Source organism: Neomonachus schauinslandi, chromosome 4 (genome assembly GCF_002201575.2).
Source record: "Neomonachus schauinslandi chromosome 4, ASM220157v2, whole genome shotgun sequence".
Classification (NCBI taxonomy): Eukaryota; Metazoa; Chordata; class Mammalia; order Carnivora; family Phocidae; genus Neomonachus; species Neomonachus schauinslandi.
In genome coordinates, this window is record NC_058406.1 from 109,292,667 (window position 1) to 109,318,176 (window position 25,510).

At 35.5% G+C, this 25,510-nt stretch overlaps 1 protein-coding gene across 2 annotated transcripts in view; it reads left to right on the plus strand.

The window, feature by feature from the left end:
• The window catches only part of SNTG1 (syntrophin gamma 1), a 342,258-nt gene that overhangs the window by 244,888 nt on the left and 71,860 nt on the right, over positions 1-25,510 (plus strand). For both annotated transcript variants that reach the window (XM_021688424.1, XM_021688425.1), the window contains exons 12-13: positions 4,924-5,040; positions 6,143-6,214. In XM_021688424.1, the coding sequence (XP_021544099.1) occupies positions 4,924-5,040; positions 6,143-6,214 (189 nt within the window). The remainder of the gene's footprint in view (positions 1-4,923; positions 5,041-6,142; positions 6,215-25,510) is intronic.

A 25,510-nucleotide genomic window follows, 5' to 3' on the forward strand; every position in this document is an offset into this window, starting at 1 on the left:
AGCAGACCCCCCGCCGAGCAGGGAGCCCGATGCGGGACTCGATCCAGGGACTCCAGGATCATGACCTGAGCCGAAGGCAGTCGCCTAACCAACTGAGCCACCCAGGCGCCCGATATGAGGAATTCTTAATCTCAGGAAACAAACTGAGGGTTGCTGGAGTGGGGGGTGGGGTGGGAGGGATGAGGTGACTGGGTGATAGACACTGGGGAGGGTATGTGCTCTGGTGAGCACTGTGAACTGTGCAAGACTGTTGAATCTCAGATCTGTACCTCTGACATAAGTAATGCAATATATGTTAAGAAAAAAAAAAAAAAGAAGATAGCAGGAGGGGAAGAATGAAGGGGGTGAAATCGGAGGGGGAGACGAACCATGAGAGACAATGGACTCTGAAAAACAAACTGAGGGTTCTAGAGGGGAGGGTGGTGGGAGGATGGGTTAGCCTGGTGATGGGTATTAAAGAGGTCACGTTCTGCATGGAGCACTGGGTGTTATGCACAAACAATGAATCATGGAACACTACATCAAAAACTAATGATGTAATGTATGGTGATTAACATAACAATTAAAAAATAAATAAGTAAAATAAGCAGGTTTATACAAATCAGAACAACAATGAGATATCACCTTCACACCTGTTAAAATGGCTATCATCAAAAAGACAAGAGATAACAAAAGTTAGTGGAGATGTGGAGAAAAGGGAACAATTGTCCACTTTTGGTGGGAATGTTCACTTGTGCTGTCAACTGTGGAAAACAGTATGGAGCTTCCTAAAAAATTAAAAATAGATCTACCATATGATCTAGCATACCCAAAGGAAAGGAAAACTGGGCCTCAAAGATATATTTTCTCTTCCATGCTCATTGTAGCACTATTCACAATAGCCAAGATATGGAAACAAATGTACATCAACAAATGAATGGATAAAGGAGAAGTGAGATATATTTTATATTCATCCTTGAGAAAGAAAGAAATCCTGTTGTTTGTGACAACATGAGTGTACCTGGAGGGCATCACGTTAATTGAAATCAGCCAGACAGAGAAAGACAAATATTTCATAGTGTCACTCATATGTGGAATAGAAAAAAAAAAAAAAAAGTCAAACTGAGAAGCAAAGAGTAGAAAAGTGGTTGCCAGAGACTGGAAAAAATGAGGAAAGGTTGGTATAAAGGTGTAGTTTCACCTGTAAGATGAATAAAATCTGAGGATCTGATGTAATAACATGGTGACTATAGTTAACACAATATCATATAACTGAAATTTGCTGAGAGTAGAACTTAAATGTTCTGATCTATATAAATAAAATACCTATATATGTGAGATTGATGGATATATTAACTAGATGTAATCCTTTCACAATATATGTGTTCACCAAATCATCACAATGTACAACTTTAAATACCTTATAATTTTATTTGTCTATTTATACCTCAATAAAGCTGAAAAATAGGCAAGCTTCTGAAATATTTATCTTAAAATTATACATTTTGGAAGTCCTCTTGTCATTTCATATGCAAGGGAAACCATCTCCTTTTAATTATCCTTATTTCTAAAATATCCCACTTGAAATACTCTTATGCCTATATGGCCCATTTAAGTTTTTAAATTTTTTTTTAGGATTAAGTGATATAGTTTTGTTTTGTTTTGTTTTGTTTTTAGAATTATCATTTGCTGTGACATGCATGGGAAGAATTTACTAAAAATGCCTCGGTCTCCTCAACCATATAATTATTTCACAAGAGTCCTGATAATGATGAAAACCAAAGGGTGCCTTTTGACATCTCTGCACAATTGAGCAGAACTTCTTTTCCTTGTTTTGGAACAGAAGATGATAAGGGCAATCTTTGGCCTGGAGAACAAGCATGAAGAAATATCCCTTACAGATCTGATAATCCCATTTTCTTAGTTATGTCATCAACTCATCCCCAAAGCTACACTCAGTTCAAAATAATAAAATTGTATTCAATGATATTTCTTGAAAAATATCAGTATATTGTTCTTAATATTTCAATTTCCAGCAAATTATAGAGGCAAGAAGAGACAAAGAACTCAAATTTCACAGTCTTAAGAAGCTTAAATATTTCCTTCTCATAATTATGTATACCACTCAATTATTTTTTCTTTACCAATACAGAGAAGTCATAAACATAGAGAAACTATAATTTTTATCAAATTGAGTTAAAATGAAAGATTCTGACCTAATTGTGAGGTGATACAATGATTAAATAATTTGTAATAACTAAAATTTCATCTCATTTCAGTGGCTGCAATTTAACCATAAAGAATGCAAGAATGACTGCAATTTAACCATATTTGTCAGAATACTTTTTTCCCCATAAAACTCACAAAACTCTGTTATATTGAGATTGTTATAAAACTATTATTAATAATACACACCACATGCTATTTTAAAAGGGGTTTTATAAAACATAATGCATGTAAAGAAAATTCAGAAAACATAAACCTGCCGCTTGATTATTCAAAAGCCAAACCTCTACATAGCCACAATCCAGGTCAAGAAAAGTAGATTGCTAGTAACCCACATTTTCTCCCCATGCTGCGTTCTCCCCAGTCACAGCTGGCTTGCTGTCTTCTAAAGTAACCATTATCCTGACAATTTTGGTAGTAATTGTCTTGCTTTCCATAGTACTTTTTTTCCCAACCAGAAATGCATTCCAAAACAAGTTATTTGAATCAAATTATATATGTTTGTGTGTATTTATTATTCCATATCTTCTTCTTTCAATTAGCATGTTCTGTGAGATTCATTTGTGTTTTTCCATGTAACTATAATTTAGTAATTTTCCTTGTTGTGTACTATTACTTTATTATACCACAATTCATTGTTATTTTTATCTGTAAAGTATTTTTAGGGTACACATTTTAATATCTCAAACTATCTGGTACGTAGTTGGAACTAGGAAGAATAATGCTACATGAATATTCTTTTTTTAAAAGATTTTATTTATTATTTGACAGAAAGAGAAAGAGCACAAGCAGAGGGAAGGGCAGAGGGAGAAACAGACTCCCCATTGAGTAGGGAGCCCAACGTGGGGCTCGATCCCAGGACCATGGGATCATGACCTGAGCCAAACGCAGACGCTTAACCTACTGAGCCACCCAGGCGCCCTGCTACATGAATATTCTTATACATGTGCTTCAGTGCACATGTATACACATTTGTGTTCAGTTGATATTAGAAGTGAAGAATCAAACTCTTACCAGCTTTATATGAGCTTTTACATTGCTATATGTCCTCATGAAAATTTGTCCCTTCCTGTCTTTTTAATTGTAGCCAGTTGGGGAGATATACACAGGAAATGCATAATGTTTTAAAATTGTATTTCTTGTGGTTTTATGGTTTTAGGGCCTACATTTAAGTTTTTAATTCATTTTGAGTTGAGTTGAGTTTAATTCATTTTTGTATATGGTGAGATAAGGATCCAACTTCATTCTTCTGCATGTGATTATCCAGTTTTCCCAGGCTATTTATTCAAGTGACTATCCATTCCTCATTGTGCATTCTTGCATCTTTGTCAGAGATCAGTTGACCCTGAATTTATTTCTGGGCTCTTGCTTCTGCTCCATTCTATATACCTGCTTTAATGCCCATATCTTATGTTTTGGTTACTATTGCTTTGTAATACATTTTAAATCATAAAGTACAATGCTTTGTTCTTGCTCAATATTGCTTTGGCTACTCAGGGCCTTTTGTGGTACCATATGAATTTTAAGATAATTTTTCTATTTCTCTAAGGAATGCCACTGGGAAGTTGAAAGGGATGGTATTGCATCTGTAGGTCAATTTGGATATTATGAATATTTTTTTAAAATAATTCTTCTAACCCATGAAAATGGGAAGTCTATTTATCTGTGTTTTATTTCTCTCTGCAAGTAAACTGGTTGTTTTTAATTAGTCTTTAGCCTGGACTTGGCTAAACTTTGTCCAAGAGGTAGTTTTGGCTCTGGTTGACTCCACATAGGTTGGGTATGCTTTTCTCATTGTAATGGCAGAAGCACAAGATACTAAGTCCAACTCTACTTGTGTCATGTGCATTAATATCCCATTAGTCATAACGGATCTCATAGCAAAAAAGAAAAGAAAAGAAAAGAAAATGTCTAAGAACAGGAAAGAACATCCTGTCAACCATAAAACCAAAGTAAGTTACATGAGGTGGGAAATATATCTTCCCAGATACTTCTACCATATAGAGTTGCAGTAAGAGATAAATGACATATGAATACATTGTCAGGAATATAAAATTCATTGAATAAATGTTTATGTCTATGTTTGAGCTTCACAAAAATCAAATGATTGAAGGAGGAGTGGCTTATCTCACATGATTTCCTTTTGGAAATTGACCCACCAATATTTAAGATCTAGAGACAAAAGAGCTGTTGTCATTGCCATTTGATATATGAATAATGTTTGAATAAACTATATTCATCTTAGATTCGTGACTAAAACAAGAAGAGTTGTCATTCCATCCTGTCAGGTAGAGGGGAGGTGTAGTACACCACAACAGTGGTAGTCACACAAGGTACTTGTCTTTGACTCATCTCTTTTTCCCACTTAAATATTTTATCCTGGGAGCACATCCCCATAGTAAAAGGCCACTTATTGGGAAACTGATAGGAGAAGTCAATAAATTTTATTATGAAGAAACATTTTTATAGTTGGAATGGTGGAGAGTGGGAGATATAATTTATGCCAAGTTGGATCACATAAACACCAAACACCTCATAAGTGCTGACAGAAACATAAACTCTTAGGAGTGGTTCACATTCACTTATTGGAAGCTAATGTATTTTTTGCATCAATTAATTTGCTAATTTTATGAGAGAATTAAAATACTCAAGATATGAAAAGTACACATCTGAAATGAGACTTTTTTTGACTGTTCATCATGTTCAATTTTCTTGCAGATAGTCTACATGGGCTGGTGTGAAGCACGGGAGCAAGACCCTCTACAAGATCGTGTGTACTCACCAACATTTCTAGCCCTGAGGGGATCATGTCTTTACAAATTTCTGGCACCTCCAGTAAGTGTCTTTGTCTAACTTTTTTTTTTTTTTTTTTACTTTTCCCATATTGTCATGACAGAGTGACATCAATTTAATAATAGTAAATAGCATATTACCAATATATTTTAAAAATAAAATACAGAAAAAAAATAGAAAACAGTCCAAATGTTTCTGAAAATACCTTCCTAAAGATATATATTCTGGCATTAAATATTTATTTTATAACCCTGGAAGGCATTTCTTTTTAGGCATTTATGGTCACCAAAATGAAAAAAAAAATAGCATTTTGATTTCCTGTATTCTAGTCATTGGTCTTGGTATTAAATATGTATGGGTACTTATTGCACCTAAGGTCTTTCTTTTGGAAACATGTACCTTACACAATAGTAGATTCTCAATAAATATTTATTGAGTATAAATATCAAATGCCAGACCACTCACTTACAAGTCTAATATTACATAGGGTCTTGGAAATATCAAGCCTGACCTGCTGCTATTTTGAATGACTATGTCTACACAAAGTTCAAAGCACCTGGAAGGCAAGAAAAAAACCATTAATATTTATATATTTTACTATATTCCTACTCTGAATAATTTCTTATGACTAGACAGACAAATATATGTTTTAAACATAAGAAAGTGAAATAACTTCATTGTAGTGTTTGGTGTCTTCACAATGTTATAAGGCATTTACATCTTGAAATAACTCCCCTATTTAAACTATGTCTTTTTAAAAAATTAAAGCCTCCATTGATATCTAGTATTCTGCTTTATATGTAACTGGTGGCAAAATTATTATATGTGTGAAATATAAATACTTAGTATTTATACGTAGGTAATACATACATTATTTAAAATATTTAAGTACATTGGGCAAATGGAAATTGTTACATATAACATAAAACATTTGCTGAAAGAGGAAAAGAAATGGTGATAAAATGTAGAAGAGAGGAAACCAAAATACCACACATGGACGTCTATAAAAATAACTCCACAAATGAGACTATATAGTACATGTGGGAAAGTTCCATTGTGCACCATATTATGTAAGTAAAAGAAAGAGGGAAATTGGGGTTATCTTTCTAAAACAAATAACATATTAGTTTTTCATCTTTTAAAGGTGACAACGTGGGACTGGACCCGAGCAGAGAAAACATTTTCAGTTTATGAGATTATGTGCAAGATTCTCAAGGTATGAACAATAGGTAGTGAAAATTTTCATGGCTTTTCCTTTTCAATGGTTCTGTGCTCATAAGTAGCTCTTGAAAACAAATGATGCAAGGATATAAAAGATAAAGATAAAGAAAAGAAAAAATATGTATAAAAGATAGAATGCAGAGAAGTATATAAGCACCCTCATATCAGTTTAAGTAATTACTAAGCAGATTCTGTAGTCCCTCTGTCTAGGGAGAAGAGCAGGAAGAAGCTTAGTAGGAGTTCACTGAGGGAGAAATAGAAAGTTCAATCGAAAATAGTCTTAATTTAAACCTCAATTATTACCATACTTGTTTTGTTTTGTTTGTTTTTCTTTTTTTTTTTAAGTAAAATACAAAAGAAAAAGTCTTAGAGAAGACTTGGAATTAGAAAATGTAGAAAATATAAAGGCATGTGCAGAGAAAGATTTTTTTTTTTAAATCTCAGAGGTAGGTTATCTATCTGAGTGTGTAGAAGAATTTATAGTTGTCATAAATCAATTAAAATTCTGGCCATACACAAGATAATTGGAATGGAAAGTCATCAAGAATTCTGTAAAATTCCAAATGGTTTCTGTAGCCATTTTTAAGAAGCAAAATGGGAATAAAACCTAAATAATAATCTGCATTCAGTTTTTACTCTGAGGTCTGTAAGCTTGGAAGTACTATAGATGACAATTACATCCTTGTTAAGGTACACCTTGTTCCTGTAGCCAAGGAATACTAAGTTCCCTGCATTTTATGTCGATTATTTTCTTCTAGTTAAAGACTCAGTAGAAAATGATGGAACATTTACAACATAAATGAAATGTATCAAAAGTATCTGAAGGCAGAGAAACAAAAAAAATATTATTACCTCAGAAATGTTCATAATTTTTCTTCCCTATAAAATAATCTTAGATTAAAACTGACATTCATAGTAGCACAAGAGCTAAATAAAAATATAGGTCATTGTTAGGTCATCATTATGTATGGTTTTAGTTCTATTTAGGGATTGATGGAGGAAGAACAACTCTGATGTACTTGGTTGATTGTTAATAAAGAAGGCCCTGGCAACTCCTAAAAGATGTAGGGGTGTCTGAAGAAAAGGAGAACATACCCGACTCCAGTTTTTTAAATAATTACCAAAACAGCTAATGGAATTCTAATTTAATCTAATTGAATGAGATTCTAATTGAAATTTTTACCAAAAAAAAAAAAAAACCAAAAACAAAACTGATGGAATTAAGGAAAGAATTAAAGAGAGAGAGGGAAGAAGGAAAGAAGTGGGGGAGGAAGGAAGGAAGGGAGGGAGGAGGAGGGAGTGAGAGAAAGAGAGAAAGAAAAGATAAAAAAAACAAGAAACTAACAAGTCAGTTTTATTTGTCAATTCATTAGCCCTATTAAGTAACATTTTCATAGTAGTAATCCAGGATGCATTTCTATGTTCTTATTTCAATTTAAATTATTTCCTAGTCATTTTCCAAGTAGTTACATGGTCTTTATAAGCCTCTCTTATTTAAAAAAAAAAAAAAAAACTGATTCAGCATTTAAAAATAATGCAGTTTATTTTATTACTTGAAATAAGGACAGTTTTAAAAGAGAGAATAAGAATTATGTGTGGCTCCATGTAACCACTCAATACTTTCTCTTAAAATTTTTTTGCAATATTAGGATTATATGGTTTGTAACTTTTTCTCATGTAAAAATGTTGAGGTTTTTTTATGTCAATCAATATACTTAAAAAAACCTTGACTTTTTGGTAGGTTCTATCCCAACATTTGGCCATATTTATTTAGCTGTTTAGTTGCTTCCTCATTTGTTTTATCAGACATCACAATAATGACTGATTTATATAAGAGATAGTGGTTGAATATTTGACGTATACCAGGTAATCTGTTAAGTGCTTATTATAATGGCTGGGGAAAAAAAAAACAGAAAAAGTCCCTTCTTTCATTGAGCTTACATATTAGGGTGACACAGACATTAAGTTAACATGAAGGCACACACACACACACAAGTAGATAGCAAAGAATTGATGTTTGCCACAGACTTTTATGTAACTTTCTAGTTATTTCTTTTAAACTAAATTCTGAGTTTTGGAAATCCTTGGTGGAAAATATTTCAACATATTCAAGATGTTAGGTTTAGGTATCTAAATTCCTTCCTAGAAAAGCTATACCAACTTATGCTGTCATTACAAATACCTAGAAGTGTCCATGCATTTGCTCTCTGCCCAAATTAAAATCAAAGAGCACTTCTCATTTTTCTTTTCCCATAAAATTTCCTATAAGCTCATTAGTTGCTTTGGGAAAATTTTTACATAAGTTAGAGGCCTGGAGATAAATATTTTTAGACACTCAATAAAATATAATTTTACTCTTACTTGTGATATATAAATAAGAAAGTTCTCCTACCATTAATCAATACAACGCTAATTTTCTGTGCTTCATGGATTTACATTCAACACACAAAATTTGCTGCTTTTTCACCAAATGAAAAATTCATATAGCACAAGAATAGAGGAGTAGACATAAGACTCAGTGTTAAATGGATACCTTTCCTGCATTCAGATCAGTTCCTGGAGGATGATTGGCTTGACAAGGAGTCCAGCCTCAGAGAGTTGGGTCTGGGAAGTAATTTTGAAAGGGTCTTCTCTAACCCAGCCATCTACCATCATGATGTAACAGTCCTGTGCAGATGTATGGATTGTAGACTTCAGTCTCCAGAAAGGGATCTCTTGGAAAAGGCAAATTTAAAGGCACAGTTTGATGATCTGGACAACAGAACATCTGGCCTGGTACCACTAATAGAGAAAACCCTCTCCCCTCTCTTCTGATATGAAGCTATACAAGTAATAAGAAAAATGAAGCAATAATTAGTTACCCAATAGATATAGTTTACACATATGTGCCAGGTATTGTTCTCAGTTTCTTGATAAAATAATTTATTTAATCTTTACAACACCATTATGAAGCAATTATTATTCCCATTTCACATATATGGAAACCAAGGCAAAGAAATTTTAAGTAAATAGCTCAAGGTCACAATAGCTAGTAAATGCCAGAAGTAGGGATTTGAATCTTGCAGTCTATCTCAAAAATCTGTGCTCTTAAATACTATATTACCTCTTTCTTTGTCAGGATAAGCATTGATAAATCAGAAAGAAATGAAAATGAGAAAGCCAGCCAAGTGATGAGAGAACAAAATTTTCAGAACAAGAGAGTCTTGGCAAAAAATGACAATTCTGTTACTAAATACATTACCCTTTGCAAATATATTAGGTACTTTAAACTTCAATTTCTTCTGTTCAGTGGAGATAACAAAACATAGGATGCTGTGAAGGTTGGCAATTCATTAATCGATATGTGAATGTATTTTTATGAATTAATTCACATTACAAATACTCATGAAGTACTCTCTATGTGCCAAGCACTCAACTAGGTATTAGGGATTCAGTGCAACTGGACAGAAGGGCTGAGTTCACAAAAGGCCTAGCTGACTAAGGAATTTAGGAAGGACATTTTGAAGGAGGCCTTAAATAAACTTGAAATATAAATGATCATTAAAGGGTTCAGATGATGTGTTTTGGTTGGGATTGGGGTTTGGTAAGTGGGAGAAGAAGGGGGCATTGTGGGCATAGAAAGTAATGTGTAAACTTGTCCAGGTGTACAAAGAAATATGTGTCATTTAAACAACTAAAAAACGTTCAGTATATCTGTAATTTGCTTGGTATGGAAGCTAATGCTGGTGTTTGCATGGGGGAAGCTGTTAAAAGACAAGAATAGGGAACATAAAACTTATCTGAAGAACAAAGGAGCCTCCTAAGGATTTCAAGCCTGAGCAATGACTGAGTTTGCCTTTTTCAAAATAGTCTTCTAACTGCAACGTGAGACAGGATTGGAGGGATGGGGTGGGGGATGCTTCAGGGATGCTGCCAAGATCCTGGGGTAGAGACAGCCCATTCCAACAAGGCCTGGGCAGTGGGCTGGAGAGGTGCAGGGAGAGAAGAGAGGCAGAGGAGAAGACTGTATAGAGGCCTGCAGTGGTAATTACCCTCATGACAGCCATAGCCCTGTCCTCTCCCACTGCTCTCGGTTATCTGACTCTGAGCAAAAATGATTGCCTGAGTTCCAACTCTAAGACCACAGTGTAGCTGAATGCAGTTGGAAAAAACTCACCATGTATTGAATTCTGAGCTTGCACTTCAAGAAAGTCTTTAATTCTGTCTCAAAGAATTCTGTAAAAATGCATTATATTTTTTATTAACTAACACAATTCTTTAGCACTTTTTCCCCTATGATTTTGGGGTGCTGTATATTCTTTGATCATCTCTTCAAATGAAAATAACTTTATAATATCAGCTTCTACAGGAAAGAGAATTTACTCCTTGTGTTTTGTCTGTACCTAATTGGGCACCTGTGTTACCTCCCAGCTGGAGAATACCCAAAGTCCCATGCTCAGGTACAACTCCTCATGTAACCTGGATCTCATCCTACAGCTGAATTTAGTAGCTCAATTCCAATGATCAGATTACTCCTAGTGAGAGAATGACAGGACCTACCTGCATGATGTGAAAGCTCAGGCACAGCAATTATCCTGTCAAACGATCGGACATGGGGAAACACAGGAAGTGTGAACGGAATATCTGACCTACTTCAAAATAGTTGAATTATATGAACCTCCTAATATCACGTGGCTAGCAAACCCTGCAAAGGAGGAAGACTATATGGTCTGTAGATATTTAAAGCCTACCCCTTTCAGAGCATTAGACTGAAGAGGAGCGAGCCTTTTTGAAAGACCATCTTTCTTTTTTAATTTTTAGGACACTGCTTTACAGACTAACCTTATATGTATTAAGTTTAAATTCTTGATAAAATATACATAGTGATCAGTATAGTCACAGTGATATTCTTACAAAATCATTTTCAGAAAAAAATACAAAAATATCATGGCTGGCTGGGCTGAGTGAGGAGAGCTTTCAGATGTGTGTTGGTGGGAGATGGGGGAAGAGAGAAAGGGATTGGTCAACTAAATAGATAGGGGGAATGGGAGCCTGATTTCTCACTGTCAGAGACATGAGAGTTGCAAATATGGCAGGACAGACTAAAATAAACCCAACAGAGCTGGATTAGAATAAGAAATACTAGTATGCGGGGCGCCTGGGTGACTCAGTCGTTAAGCGTCTGCCTTCGGCTCAGGTCATGATCCCAGGGTCCTGGGATCGAGTCCCGCATCTGGGCTCCCTGCTCTGTGGGAAGCCTGCTTCTCCCTCTCCCACTCCCCCGCTTGTGTTCCCGCGCTCGCTAACTCTCTCTCTGTGTCAAATAAATAAATAAAATCTTAAAAAAAAAAAAAAAGAAATACTGGTATGCAATTGGTTGTGTGTGTGTGTGTGTGTGTCTATAGATAGCTATACAAATAAAAACAGGTGTTTTTACACACATTTATACAAGTGTGTGTGTGTGTGTGTGTGTGTGCACACGTATAGCCCTTCACTTGATCTTGGCCAAAAGGCTGAGAAGTGATGTGCACATACAGACCTTACCCTGCCTCCTGAGAGTACCTGGTTCAGACAGTCCCCATCAGCAAGGAGCACACCCAGCACCCAGCTATCGCTTTCTTAATACCATCCTCCACTACAAGGAGCCAGAACTCTGTAGAAAAATTGTTGATGGCTTGACTGTAGCATAAAAAGTAAAAGATAAGGTTAAATAATTTCATTATCCCAGAAAATCAGAAAATGCTCAAAGAATGTTGGAAATATGTCAAAAGACACAGACCTGCTTCAAGGGCACCGGTGGGCAAATCTGGGACAAACTGATGTTCAAAATAGGAAACCATGAATCTATCTTCATAAAAATAAATAAGTAAGTGGAAAATTTAATAAGAAGCAGAAACTTAAATAGTTTCAAAGTACCTCCCTGCACAGTACTTATTACAATTTCAAAAAAGAAAAGAGTAACTTTACAGGGGACTTCACCATCTTCACAAGTTGATCAAAATGAACATTTTATTAATGGAAAAAATCAAAAGCATTATGCCTGATAGTATGATAGCAGAATATCACAATTAGAAGGAGAAAATCAGGTCTGTGACATTTCTCCTAAAACGGTATAATAAACCAAGAGAAACATCTGATCTAATTTAATGTAATAATGGGGAAACCATTTAATTTAATCTAGTGTGATGTGATCTAATCTAATCACGAAGAAATGTCAAACCCAGGTGAGTCACAGTCTACAAAATAACTGGCCTGCAGTCTTCAGTAGTGTCAAAGTTTCAACAGTGTCAAAGCTATTATGGGCACGTGGGTGGCTCAGTCTGTTAAGCATCTGACTTTTGATTTTGGCTCAGGCCATGATCTCAGGGTCCTGAGATGGAGCCCCGCATGGGGCTCTGTACAGGGCCTGGAGCCTGCTTAAGATTCTCTCTCCCCCTGCCTCTGCCCCTCCCCCACTCTCTCTCTCAAAAAAAAAAAAATGTCAAAGCTATTAGAGTCAGGGCAAGACCAGGTAATCTTCCCATTCAAGGCAACTAAAAAGCCATGACAGCTCCATACCAAGATGATTCTGAACTGGTGAATCATGAATGAAGTATAAGGACCATAGGACAACAATATACAACATCAAATTCCTTGTTCTGATGGTTGTATTGTAGTGATATGGGTGAATATCCTGATGTTCTTATTTGTTAAAACTACATAGGAAATTATGGGGGTGGAGGGTGATGAGGTATCACATTGGCAATTATCAAATGGTTCAAGAAATAAGTCTTTGTAATTCATTTGCAAATTTTCTTTATGTGATTGTAATAAAAATATTACATTTCAGGATTTGCTAAATAAAGAGAACTGTAAAACAAACATATAAGGAAAACAAGCCTGCCTCATGTAGAGTAGATGCAGCAAATCATGTCTAAAGGCAAGCTGGCTGGTAAAGAACATTCTAAGACAATGCTGATTAAAATTTTGCTCAAATACAAAGCAACTAAAAAGAATTGTTAAAATGAGTAGAATAAAGAAAGAGATAAATGGAAAAAATAATTTTATCAAATTAAAATAATGGAATAATCCCATATTAAAGAAAGAAGTATTTAAGTAAGTGAATTTTTTCATGATCTTCATATTTTGATATCAAATATACTCCTGTATATTTGTACAATATATTATTGTATTGGTGAATAAAAAGCTAAATCCAGTATTATCATTCCTTTTACCCTCACTACTAGCATTTTGAACAGAAAAGAGCTGCTCCAAAATTTTTATGATCTGATTTAAAATGAAAGCAAAAATAAAAAATATACAATAATGTACAAATATACAATATATACATAAATGGAGATATTACAAGAAACAAAATGTAGAAGATAATATGTGGCATCAGCATGTATTGATATCATTATTAGGCAAGCAAGCGCTAATGGTTTGTTAGAGACAAGAATTCTTCCAAAGACTGGAATTTAGATAAAGAATTATTTTTTAGTAGAATTTTATGTTAATGGCATGTATTAATGGAAAGGATATTATTTGACTCTGAAGTTACCACTTTTGAAATAAACTATGTTTTAGGGAAGCCATCTCCGTAAAAAAGATGGGTCTGCATTTTCTGAATAGATTTATATCAGTTTTCATTTTTAAAATAACAATTATTCTTTAAAAATGTATCAATTATTTTGCATTTTATCAAGTCATTTAAAAATGATTAGGGTTCTTAGTTTTTTAGTGTATCACGAGAGAATTAAATTGCCCTAAGATGTGCAATCCTTCCTAAATCCATGCTTCTTAAACTATGTTTTATTTTTTTTCCCTCTACATTTCCCTGGTGATTTTTAAGAGATTTTATGAACTGTAAACTAAGGTAGTGTTACTGCTCTGGATAAGAACCATGGTTTCTCTTACCCTGATCTCTGTCTGTGGAAATGCCATGGGACAGCAAAGACGGGGAGACTGCTGTCCACAGTGCCAACTGCCAAATCCAGCCTCTTTTCTTAATAAAACACAATGATCTTCACTGATAAAAATGTGACTTTATCTTGTATTTTGTTATTTTAGAACTGTCTTAGATATATTAATATTTTAATATTTAATATTTTGCTGTTCTGTTAGAATACCAACTGTGATGTGTCTAATAATTATTCCAACTGTTGTACTTATTTCTATTTTTCCAAAACATCTCTCAAGCCCCAGGATATTAATTCATCAAATCTCATTTTTAGAAATTTGTTTTATTGACCTTTGTATGCTCTTGAAAGCTCAAAGTCATAATTTAATACCCTTTCCCTGCTTTGCTTTCTTTTCAGCTGGAGGTTTCCAATATTTGCACTTGTCCAATGTAATGACACACATTTCAATCTCATTCTTATGTTATTACCTTTTTCTTTAAGTTATACCATTTGCACTACCTTTTTTATGTCAGATATGAACAAAACATGAATTTGTCCAATATTTTAAATAATTGTACATGACTTCTGAAACCTATCTGATGATTCCTCAAATTTTGTTTAACTTTTTTGTTATAATATTTACAGACTTCAAATGCTTTCATAAAGCTTCTAAAACAACTCAAGGTCTTTATTTAAAGCAAACAAGTATCTCTTAGCAATAGGATTTGGAAATAAAAAGATTCAGTCATTTCTCCTCCTTGACAATGTTATACATAAAAGATATCTAATCTTGTTTTCCAAATAACCAAAACCCCAACCCTGTCTTTCTTAATATCTAAGTATTTATGGGGCATTCCTTCCCCAACTAAGTGGGTTTAAGAACAATATGTTTATGAATTATCACAACTTCATGTTGCAGAAATCTATTCCCCTTCAGTCTGACTAGAAGCATAGCCTGACTAATTCTGAAAATAAACAGTGGGAGCATTGCTGTTCTAAATCCTAATATTGTAATTTATTCCAATAATTTTAATAAAATATGAGAATATAACTATGTTAAGAAAATCTTCCAAATGAAACACATTTCAAGTGAAATTTACATAATACTCATAAAATATAAATAAATTGAATATTTTTAAAAAGTATTTAAAATAACTGAAACATCTTCCATAATAATTTTCTATTTACTAAAATTTTGTATAGGCAGTTAGTCAGAACATACCTTTTGTGTAAGGAGAAAGCTAGAAAATTTGCTTTGTTGCCCAAATCCATTTGGCTCCAGTCTCAAGGATTCATCCTGTAAGAAGAAAATAATTTGTAATCCTCAATTCAGTATAAACTCCTTCAGGTCTATTTTAGGTTTTTTGGTAATCTTTCTAGACTTAATACTTTTGGATTTTTGTTTACAGAAATTTTCTACCTTGCAAATTTACTATTGTATGAAATCTTAACTCTGACCTTCCAAAACCTTATATTATTATTTACACAGGTGCACATAAAGTTTTAGTACTGGCAGAAACCAGGTATGAGCCCCTTCTGAGGCCTTCATCCATGAAGGAACACTGCAGAAAAGCATTGCAATCTCCTTCAAGTTGTTTTAGAATGTCTTTTTTTTTTAAAGTACAGTGTCATAGATAATTTTCAGTTCCAATTTTTAATCATATCATTTTATTATTATCAATAATTATATTTGTGCTACTATATATTTTATTAATAAAAACATTATTGTTATTTTGCTATTGTTTAGAATGATATCAACTTCTATGATTAATATTTTTCTATAGAAGCTCAGCAACATAAACTGAACACTGTCTATGTCCTGTTACTTATCCTTTGCATATTTTAAAGAGTTGAATAAATTGCACCCATTGTTCACATCCCACTTTATAAAGTAGAAACAGTGAAGATTAGAGACACTCTGGTCTATAACTACTCAGTCACTGGTGTAGAAGGAACATGAGGATCCAACTCTCTGGACCCATGCTGCTCTCTGTCCTTACTAGATCATAACCCTTTAAAGTATAGTTTTATAGGCCTGTGATGTTTGCATTAAATATGTCAGGACATATAGTGTTAGAAATGGTCTTTGCAGTGGGTCAGGTTTTTTGTTTTTTTAAAGACATACATGAACCAGATTTATTAAATTTAACTTATGTGATTAGATTTCATTGTTTGTTTCCTCTTTTAGCTTAGCAGCTTTAAAATTATATTACATGTGTAAGGAAAAAAGAGTCTTTGGCCAAGCTCTGAAATATCTGAAATATTTTCAATTAACACATTTTTTTAAGATTTTATTTATTTATTTGAGAGAGAGTGAACACAAGCAGGGAGGAGGGGCAGAGAGTGAGGGAGAAGCAGACTCCCCGCTAAGCAGGGAGCCCTATGTGGGACTCCATCCCAGGACCCTGGCATCATGACCTGAGCTGAAGGCAGACGCTTAACCGACTGAGCGCCCAACACATATTTTTCTAAATAATAAAATTAGGAGCATTAAAATTTACCTTGAGATTATATCTTTTTTGTTATTGTTCAGGTTTTTATTTAAATTCCAGTTAGTTAACATACAGTGTACTGTTAGTTTCAGGTATGGAATTTAGTGATTCATCACTTACATACAACAGCCAGTGCTCATCACAACAAATGCTCTCCTTAATATTGATCATACATTTAACCACTCCCCACCCACCTCCCCCCCAACAATCCTCAATTTGTTCTCCAAAGTTAAGAGTCTTTTATGGTTTGCCTCTTTCTTTTTTTGCCTCCCTATGTTCATCTGTTACATTTCTTAAATTCCACATATAAGTGAAATCATATGGTATTGGTCTTTTACTAACTGACTTATTTCGCTTAGCATAATACTCTCTAGCTCCCTCCATGTCATTGCAAATGGTAAGATTTCATTCTTTTTGATGGTTGACCAATATTCCATTGTATATGCGGATCTTTATCCATTCATCAGTTGATAGACATTTGGGCTCTTTCCACAATTTGGCTATTGTGGATAATGCTGCTATAAACATCAGGGTGCATGCAACCTTTCAAAGCTGTATTTTTTTATCGTTTGGGTAATAACTGGTAATGAAATTTCTGGATTGTAGGGTAGTTCTATTTTTTTTTAAGATTTTATTTATTTATTTGTCAGAGAGAGAGAGAGCGTACAAGCAGGGAGAGTGGCAGGCAGAGGGAGAAGCAGACTCCCTGCTGAGCAAGGAGCCCAATGCGGGACTCCATCCTAGGATCCTGGGATCATGACCTGAGCTGAAGGCAGACGCTTAACTGACTGAGCTACCCAGGCATCCCCGGGTAGTTCTATTTTTAACTTGTTGAGGAACCCCCATTCTGTTTTCCAGAGTCGCTGCACCAGTTTGCATTCTAATCAACAGTGTTAGAGGGTTTATATCTATCAACAGTTGGATCTTGTCAAAATTGACCTTGTTCCCAACTTTTTAAAAAACTCTTTATTGAGAAAATTCTTTGTAGGATTCCAATTTGTTGTTCCAACAAATTCCAACAAAGCATAATTGAGAGAAAAATGATTCACTCCTGTGAAATGTTTTCCTTTCCAAAGATATAGATATATAAACACACACATGTGCATTTGTGTATTTGTCTGTGTAGGGGGATGTGTTTTGTCACTTTGTGCTCTGGAGATATTGGTTATGATGTTTTGGAAATAATAAATAACTATTTGATATATTTTTGTTTTATAAAGCATGGAATAAAGTTCAATTTTGCTTTATCATTACTATACAAATTATTCATTCTTTTACTATGTCATGTTTTCTCTGAACAACAGCCGATGGTCTTAATAGGAACTAAGATAATTCTTAGGAATAGAGTTATGGTTACTTTTATTTCAATAGATAATTTCACTACTTTTATTTTTGTTTCCCTAAGGTGTATTTATCCTTCAGCATTCATTATGTACATTATTGTCTAGTTTCGATATGCCATATTAACATGATTATCAGATTAGTTGGTTGAGAGAAAGAACAGTGACATGTTAATATGAATCAGCATCAGATTGCTGAAGCTTGACTTCTGGACCCAATAATTCCCAGCAATATATCATTGATAAATTGCTTCATTTTTTAAATTCCAGAATCATCACCCTTAAATCAGGAATTAGAATTATAGCAACCTTATAAGGTTATTGGTATAGCTTACCTTATAAGGTTAAGAAAGGACACTTAATCAGGATTGAAAAATGTTAGTGATTTCTTTTTTTTTAGTATTTTTTAAATTATGTTCAGTTAGCCAGCATATAGTACATCATTAGTTTCTGATGTAGTGTTCAACAATTCATTATTTATATATAATACCCAGTGCTCATCACAACTTGTGCCCTCCTTAATACCCATCACCCAGTCACCCATCCCTCACCCCCCTCCCTGCTGTAACCATCAGTTTGTTTTGTAGAGTCCAGAGTCTCTCATGGTTGTCTCCCTCTCTGATTTCTTCCCATTCAGTTTTCCCTCCCTTCCTCTGTGGTCCTCCAAGCTATTCCTTATGTTCCACATGTGAGTGATTTCTGTCTCTAAATTGCTCTTGAAAAGTATGCCATCCTAAAGTGGGATTAGTCCTGTCCACCAAGGCAGGTCCTTTCCTTTTGTCCAACATGTGAAAGTCCCTTTGCTCATTTTCTGAATAACATGACTTTCTGGCAAATGTAAGGACATAGATATGTTTTACTTCAGTCCAAATAAGCATTTGAATGAGAGGTCCCTTCCATCCTTGAAATCATAGGACAGTCTTTTGACCAAGTGCTTGGAATTAAGAGAAAAATGGACCCATTTCTTTGACGATGAACTGGAATTAGACTCTCTTTATAACTATTGAAGGTTACTTTTCTCTGGTGTGGTATCAGTTCTATCACAACCATACACATTATGAAAAGAGAAATCAGGAATGTCCCAGAGACCAGAAATAAGGCTCTTATTCAATAGAAAAAAACTTATCAGCAACCATATCCTGTGTGGAAGTCATCAACAGACACCTCTCTGTGCAATAGGGAGCTTTGGTGGCATCCATTCCCTGGGCCAACTGTTGCACAGTCAGTAGCAAATATGGAAATACAACCTTGATTAGTTGAACACCAAGGCAATGCTCTTTCTCCACTACCCCAAGTTATAAGAATTCTTTTGAGGGAGGTAAATGATTCCATCATTTGTGATTCCAACAACCTATTGATCCATCTTCTGGTATACTAGTAGTAGGAGGAGAACAGATGTGAAGTACAAACAGATTCTTCAAAAAGGGCATTACATGTAACAGGCAATTTTATTTTAAAGACTTGCTTAATATAACAACTCAAACAGTATGTATCCAACTGTATCCTCTTCTTGGTGTTCTCATATAAAATTTGTAAATCATGTAAGAATATTTGTATAATACAGGCAAATCTCATTTTACTGTGCTTCACTTTATATCAAGCTTTGTAGATTCTGTGTCTTTTAGAAATTGAAAGTGTGTGGCAACCTTGCACTCAGCAAGTCTATTGGTGCCATTTTTCCAACAGCATTTTCTCACTTCATGTCTCTGTGCAACATTTTGGTAATTCTCACAATATTTCAAATTTTTTCATTATTATTATATTTGTTATGATGATCTTTGATTAGTGATCTCTGATGTTAATATTGTAATGTTGTTTTCATGCTTGCTAACATAGCATTCATTATGCAGCCCATTGATCAAGGAGCAATTTCAACTTTCAAGTCTTACTATTTAAGAAATACATTTTTTTAAAGATTTTTTAAATTTATTTATTTGAGACAGAGAGAATGAGAGAGAGAGAGCACATGAGAGGGGGGAGGGTCAGAGGCAGAAGCAGGCTCCCTGCCGAGCAGGGAGCCCGATGCGGGACTCCATCCAGGGACTCCAGGATCATGACCTGAGCCGAAGGCAGTCGCTTAACCAACTGAGCCACCCAGGCGCCCAAGAAATACATTTTGTAGAGCTCTCAATGCCATAGATATTGATTCCTCTGATGGATCTGGGCAAAGTAAATTGAAAACCTTCTGGAAAGGATTCACCATCCTGGATGCCATTAAGAACACTTGTGATTCATGGGAAGAAGCCAAAATATCAACATTAATAGGAGTTTGGAAGAAAGTTGATTCCAACCATCATGGGTGACTTTGAGGGGTTCAGGACCTCAGTGCAGCAAGTAACTGTAAATGTGGTGAAAATACAGAGAATTAGAATTAGAAGTGGAGTCTGAAGGTGTGACTGAATTGCTACAATCTCATGATAAAACTTTAATGGATAAAGAGTTACTTCTAATGGATGAGCAAAGAAAGTGTTTTCTTGAGAAGGAAACTACTCCTGATGAAGATGCTGTGAGGATTGTTGAGGTGACAAAAAGGATTTAGAATATTACATAAACTTAGTTGATAAAGTAGCAGCAGGGTTTGAGAGGATTGGCTCTCAGTTCTACTTACTGTGGGTAAAATGCTATTCAACAGTATCACATGCCACAGAGAAATTGTTCATGAAGCGAAAAGTCAATCAATACAGCAAACTTTATTGCTTTCTTATTTTAAGAACTTGCCACAGCCACCCCAACCTTGAGAAACCATGGCTCTGATCAGTTAGTAACCATCAACCTTGAGCCTGGACCCTCTATAAGCAAAAACATTATGACTCACTGAAAGCTCAGATGATGGTTAGCATGTTCTATCAATACAGTACTTATTATTAAGGCTTGTCCATATTTTTAGACATAATGATATTTCACACTTGATAGACTATGGTATAGTGTAAATGTAACTTTTATATGTCCTGGAAAACCAAATAAATTCATTTGACTCTCTTGCAATATTCACGCTGTTGCAGTAGTCAAGAACTGAACCTGCAGTATCTCCAGGGTGTACCTCTTTATGAACTTCAGCTTCTTGACTTAGGGACAAAAGGCTGATGAAACTGTAGTTGGTTAACACACAGAGTGTGAAATTTTTATGAATATCATCAAAGCACTAAAAATAATAAATACAGTTTTTCTCATTGGATAGGAAGTGTTGTCCTTATTAGGTATTGTTTTCCCTTTCTGCTTGGAGATAGTCTAAGCTTGCACACATTGAAATGTGTGAGGGTACAGTTATCAGAGAGATGGCGGTCGCTCTGTCCACCACTTCTGCCAACAACCTTCCCAGCCATGCTTTCTTTTGTCTTCAGCCCCTAGTGTGACCTTGGGTCCTCAAGTGCAGCATCCTAGGGCCCTGGTGACATAGAAGCATTGTGCTGCAACATAGAAATGGGACTGAGTGTGAGAACAGAGCAGGTATGTACTCACACTCAGCCCAGTTTAGTTGCAGGACAGTAAATGGCCTGCAGTGGACAGTCTTCCTCTCTGCAGTGACATTCCATCAGAATGACTCAAAAGACAGTGTATACAAACACAAGAAATAGAATTTAATAAAATATTCAGAATTTGGGGCACCTGGGTGGCTCAGTTGGTTAAGCGTCTGCCTTCAGCTCAGGTCATGATCCCAGGGACCTGGGATCGGGCCCTGTGTCGGGCTCCCTGCTCAGTGGAGAGTCTGCTTCTCCCTTTCTCTCTCCCTCTGCCTCTCCCCCTCCTTGTGCCCTTGCGCTCTTGCTCTCTCTCAAATAAATAAATAAAATCCTTAAAAAAGACCAAATATTCAGAATTAATTTTGTTTGCTTTGTCTAATTTCCTATTCCTCTTGCTCTTGGGGAGCTGCTTTTAAATTAATAAAGTCATAACCATCTAATCTTTAGATAAATTAACACAGAATATGTTTATTAATTGCTCTAATTTGAAAGCTAATACAATAAATTCTATAGATCAGTTATAGACATTGACTAAGAAGTTTGCCCAATTGAATTGCAGAAATAAAAATTATTTTGGACCAAAAAATACTTGCATGCTTTGTATTTATATAAAATCAGAGTTATGAAGGTTATATGGTTGTATTTTATTAATGTAGAAACATAAACTGATACCATGAACATTACAGGTCATATGGTCTTTTAAATGCCAGAAATAGAAAAAAATTACATACAATGGGAGGGAGAGAGATGTCTTATTCCATATAAAAATGATGGCTCTGAGTTATACCATGTTCAATTATTTTCATAACATCTGTTTTCCAACAATATTATGTATATTAAAACATTTCATTAGCACATATATGTATGTATATATGTATATATATGCAGTATTTTATAGTTAAATTATGCATTGTTATATATACTTGTAGATATCATATATAACTATTTTCTATTCAACAGAAATGTGTAAAAATGACAGTAACATTATTTTTGTATTAGTGAAAGGAAATTTATTCTTGGACTATGTTTTGATGTTTGCACTATTGTGTAGAATAATGAGAGAGGACCAAAAGTTATTTGGAATGATCCAGTAATGCTAATGGTTCTTCATAGACTCTCTTTTTTTAAATTTCTTTCTTTTTTTTTTTAAGATGGTAGTTTTTTTTTTCTTTTTTTAAAGATTTTATTTATTTATTTGACAGAGAGAGACACAGCAAGAGAGGGAACACAAGCAGGGGGAGTGGGAGAGGGAGAAGCAGACTTCCCACTGAGCAGGGAGCCCAATGCAGGGCTCGATCCCACGACCCTGGGATCATGACTTGAGCCAAAGGCAGACGCTTAACGACTGAGCCACCCAGGCGCCCCTATTTATTTCTTTTTAGAGAGAGATTGAGAGCAAGTGAGAGCATGTGCGCAAGTTGGGGGAGGGATAGAGTGAGGGAATCTTCAAGCAGACTCCCTGCTGAATGTGTAGCCAGATGCGGGGCTCAGTCTCACAACCCATGAGATCATGACCTGAGCCGAAACTGAGAGTCAGTCACTTAACCATGTCAGTCATTTAACTGAGACTGAGCCAACCAGACACCCCCAAAGCCTCTCATTTCTTAGATATTCCCAACCAACTACCAATTTCATTGCTTTAAATGCCATTTATATACCAATAACTATGAATTTATGAAGAGCTCCCTCCTCCATTTATGGCCTTTTAAATGCCTCCAGATGGATGTCTAATAGGCATCTCAAACTTATGTCCTCCCACTCTCCAAATGCCCACCTCAGCTAATGGCCATTCTAACTTTGGCATTCTAGTTGCTTACTTCCAAGAACTTGGTATCATCCTGAATTCTCTTTCTCCCATACCCTCATCTGATGAGCAAAATATACCCCACACTGTTATTACAACTCTCATCACCCTCGAGTCTCACCTGTGTTAATCTCATCAGTTTTTGCCCATTTTCCTGACTTACCACCTTGTCTCCTCTTAGCTCTCAACTTGAGTCAGAGTAAAATCCAAAGTTTTCATGACAACTCCAGGGCACTGTAAGATCTCCTGCACACTTTGCTCAGCTATCCAACTGTCTGCTCTAGTATTCTGCCACCTGCCGCTAACTCCCTCCAATGCTATGATGATGTTTTAGAACTTGTTTCTGTCCTCCCCAAATATCTAAAATAGTGTACTGTTTTACTTTATGCCTCTTCTCAAATGTCACGTCCTTAAAGAGCCCTTTTCTTATTGTTTTATATAAATGGCAATTGCCCCCTGTGGTAACACTGCCATATGCTTTTTTTTTTATGTTATGTTAATCACCATACATCACATCATTAGTTTTTGATGTAGTGTTCCATCATTCATTGTTTGCATATAACACCCAGTGCTCCATGCAGTACATACCCTCTTTAATACCCAACACCAGGCTAATACATCCCCCACCCCCCTCCCCTCTAGAACCCTCAGTTTGTTTCTCAGAGTCCATAGTCTCTCATGGTTCGTCTCCCTCACCGATTTCCCCCCTTCATTTCTCCCTTCTTACTTTTTTTTTTAACATATAATATATTATTTATTTCAGAGGTACAGGTCTGTGATTCAGCAGTCTTAGACAATTCACAGTGCTCAACATAGCACATACCCTTCCCAATGTCTATCACCCAGCCACCCCATCCCTCCCACCCCCAACCACTCCAGCAACCCTCAGTTTATTTCCTGAGATTAAGAATTCCTCATATCAGTGATATCATATGATACATGTCTTTCTTTATTTGACTTATTTCGCTCAGCATAATACCCTCCAGTTCCATCCACCTCGTTGCAAATGGCAAGATTTCATTCTTTTTAATGGCTGCATAATATTCTATTGTATATATATACCACATCTTCTTTATCTATTCATTTGTCGATGGACATCTTGGCTCTTTCCATAGTTTGGCTATTGTGGACATTGCTGCTATAAACATCGGGGTGCATGTACCCCTTCAGATCCATACATTTGCATCTTTGGGGCAAATACCCAGTAGTGCAATTGCTGAGTCATATGGTAGCTCTATTTTCAACTTTTTGAGGAAACTCCATACTGTTTTCCAGAGTGGCTGCACCAGCTTGCATTCCCGTCAACAGTGTAGGAGGGTTCCCCTTTCTCTGCATCCCCGCCAACATCTGTCATTTCCTGACTTGTTAATTTTAGCCATTCTGACTAGTGTGAGGTGGTATCTCATTGAGGTTTTGATTTGGATTTCCCTGATGCCAAGCGATGTTGAACATTTTTTCATGTGCTGTTGGTCATTTGGATGTCTTCTTTGGAGAAATGTCTGTTCATGTCTTCTGCCCATTTCTTGATTGGATCGATTGTTCTTTGGGTGTTGAGTTTGATAAGTTCTTTATAGATTTTGGATACTAGCCCTTTATCTGATGTGTCATTTGCAAATACCTTCTCCCATTCTGTCGGTTGTCTTTTGGTTTTGTTGACTGTTTCTTTTGCTATGCAAAAGGTTCTTATCTTGATGAAGTCCCAATAGTTCCTTTTTGCCCTTGCTTCCCTTGCCTTTGGTGATGTTTCTAGGAAGAAGTTGCTGCGGCTGAGGTCGAAGAGGTTGCTGCCTGTGTTCTCCTTTAGGATTTTGATGGACTCCTGTCTCACATTTAGGTCTTTCAACCATTTGGAGTCTATTTTTTGTGTGGTGTAAGGAAATGGTCCAGTTTCATTCTTCTGCATGTGGCTGTCCAATTTTCCCAACACTTTTAATGGGCTTTATCAGCATCTGACATGTTGTGGTTAAGCATCTTTTTGTTTGCTGGTGATTTGTTTCATCCCCAAAAACAAATCTCCATGAGGCAGTGATGTCATCTGTTTTGCTCAGAGATAGGTCTCCACACCAGAACAGTGCCTGGCACATAACACGCATGTAATACTTTTTTGATTGAATGTCAACTGAATATCTATGGGCACTGGTGTAGGCCAAGGGTAAACTATGTTCTGAGACAGCAGTGGGTAGATGAACTCTTCTCAAAATGTTGAAAGTAATTTGTGTTGTTTAAAAGAAATAACAATAGAATTTTAAGCAAAGACAGCATCTAATGATACTGAATGCAAATAGCACTCTGTTTTATCTTGACCTGCTCTTATAAGAAAACTCAGAAGCCAGGA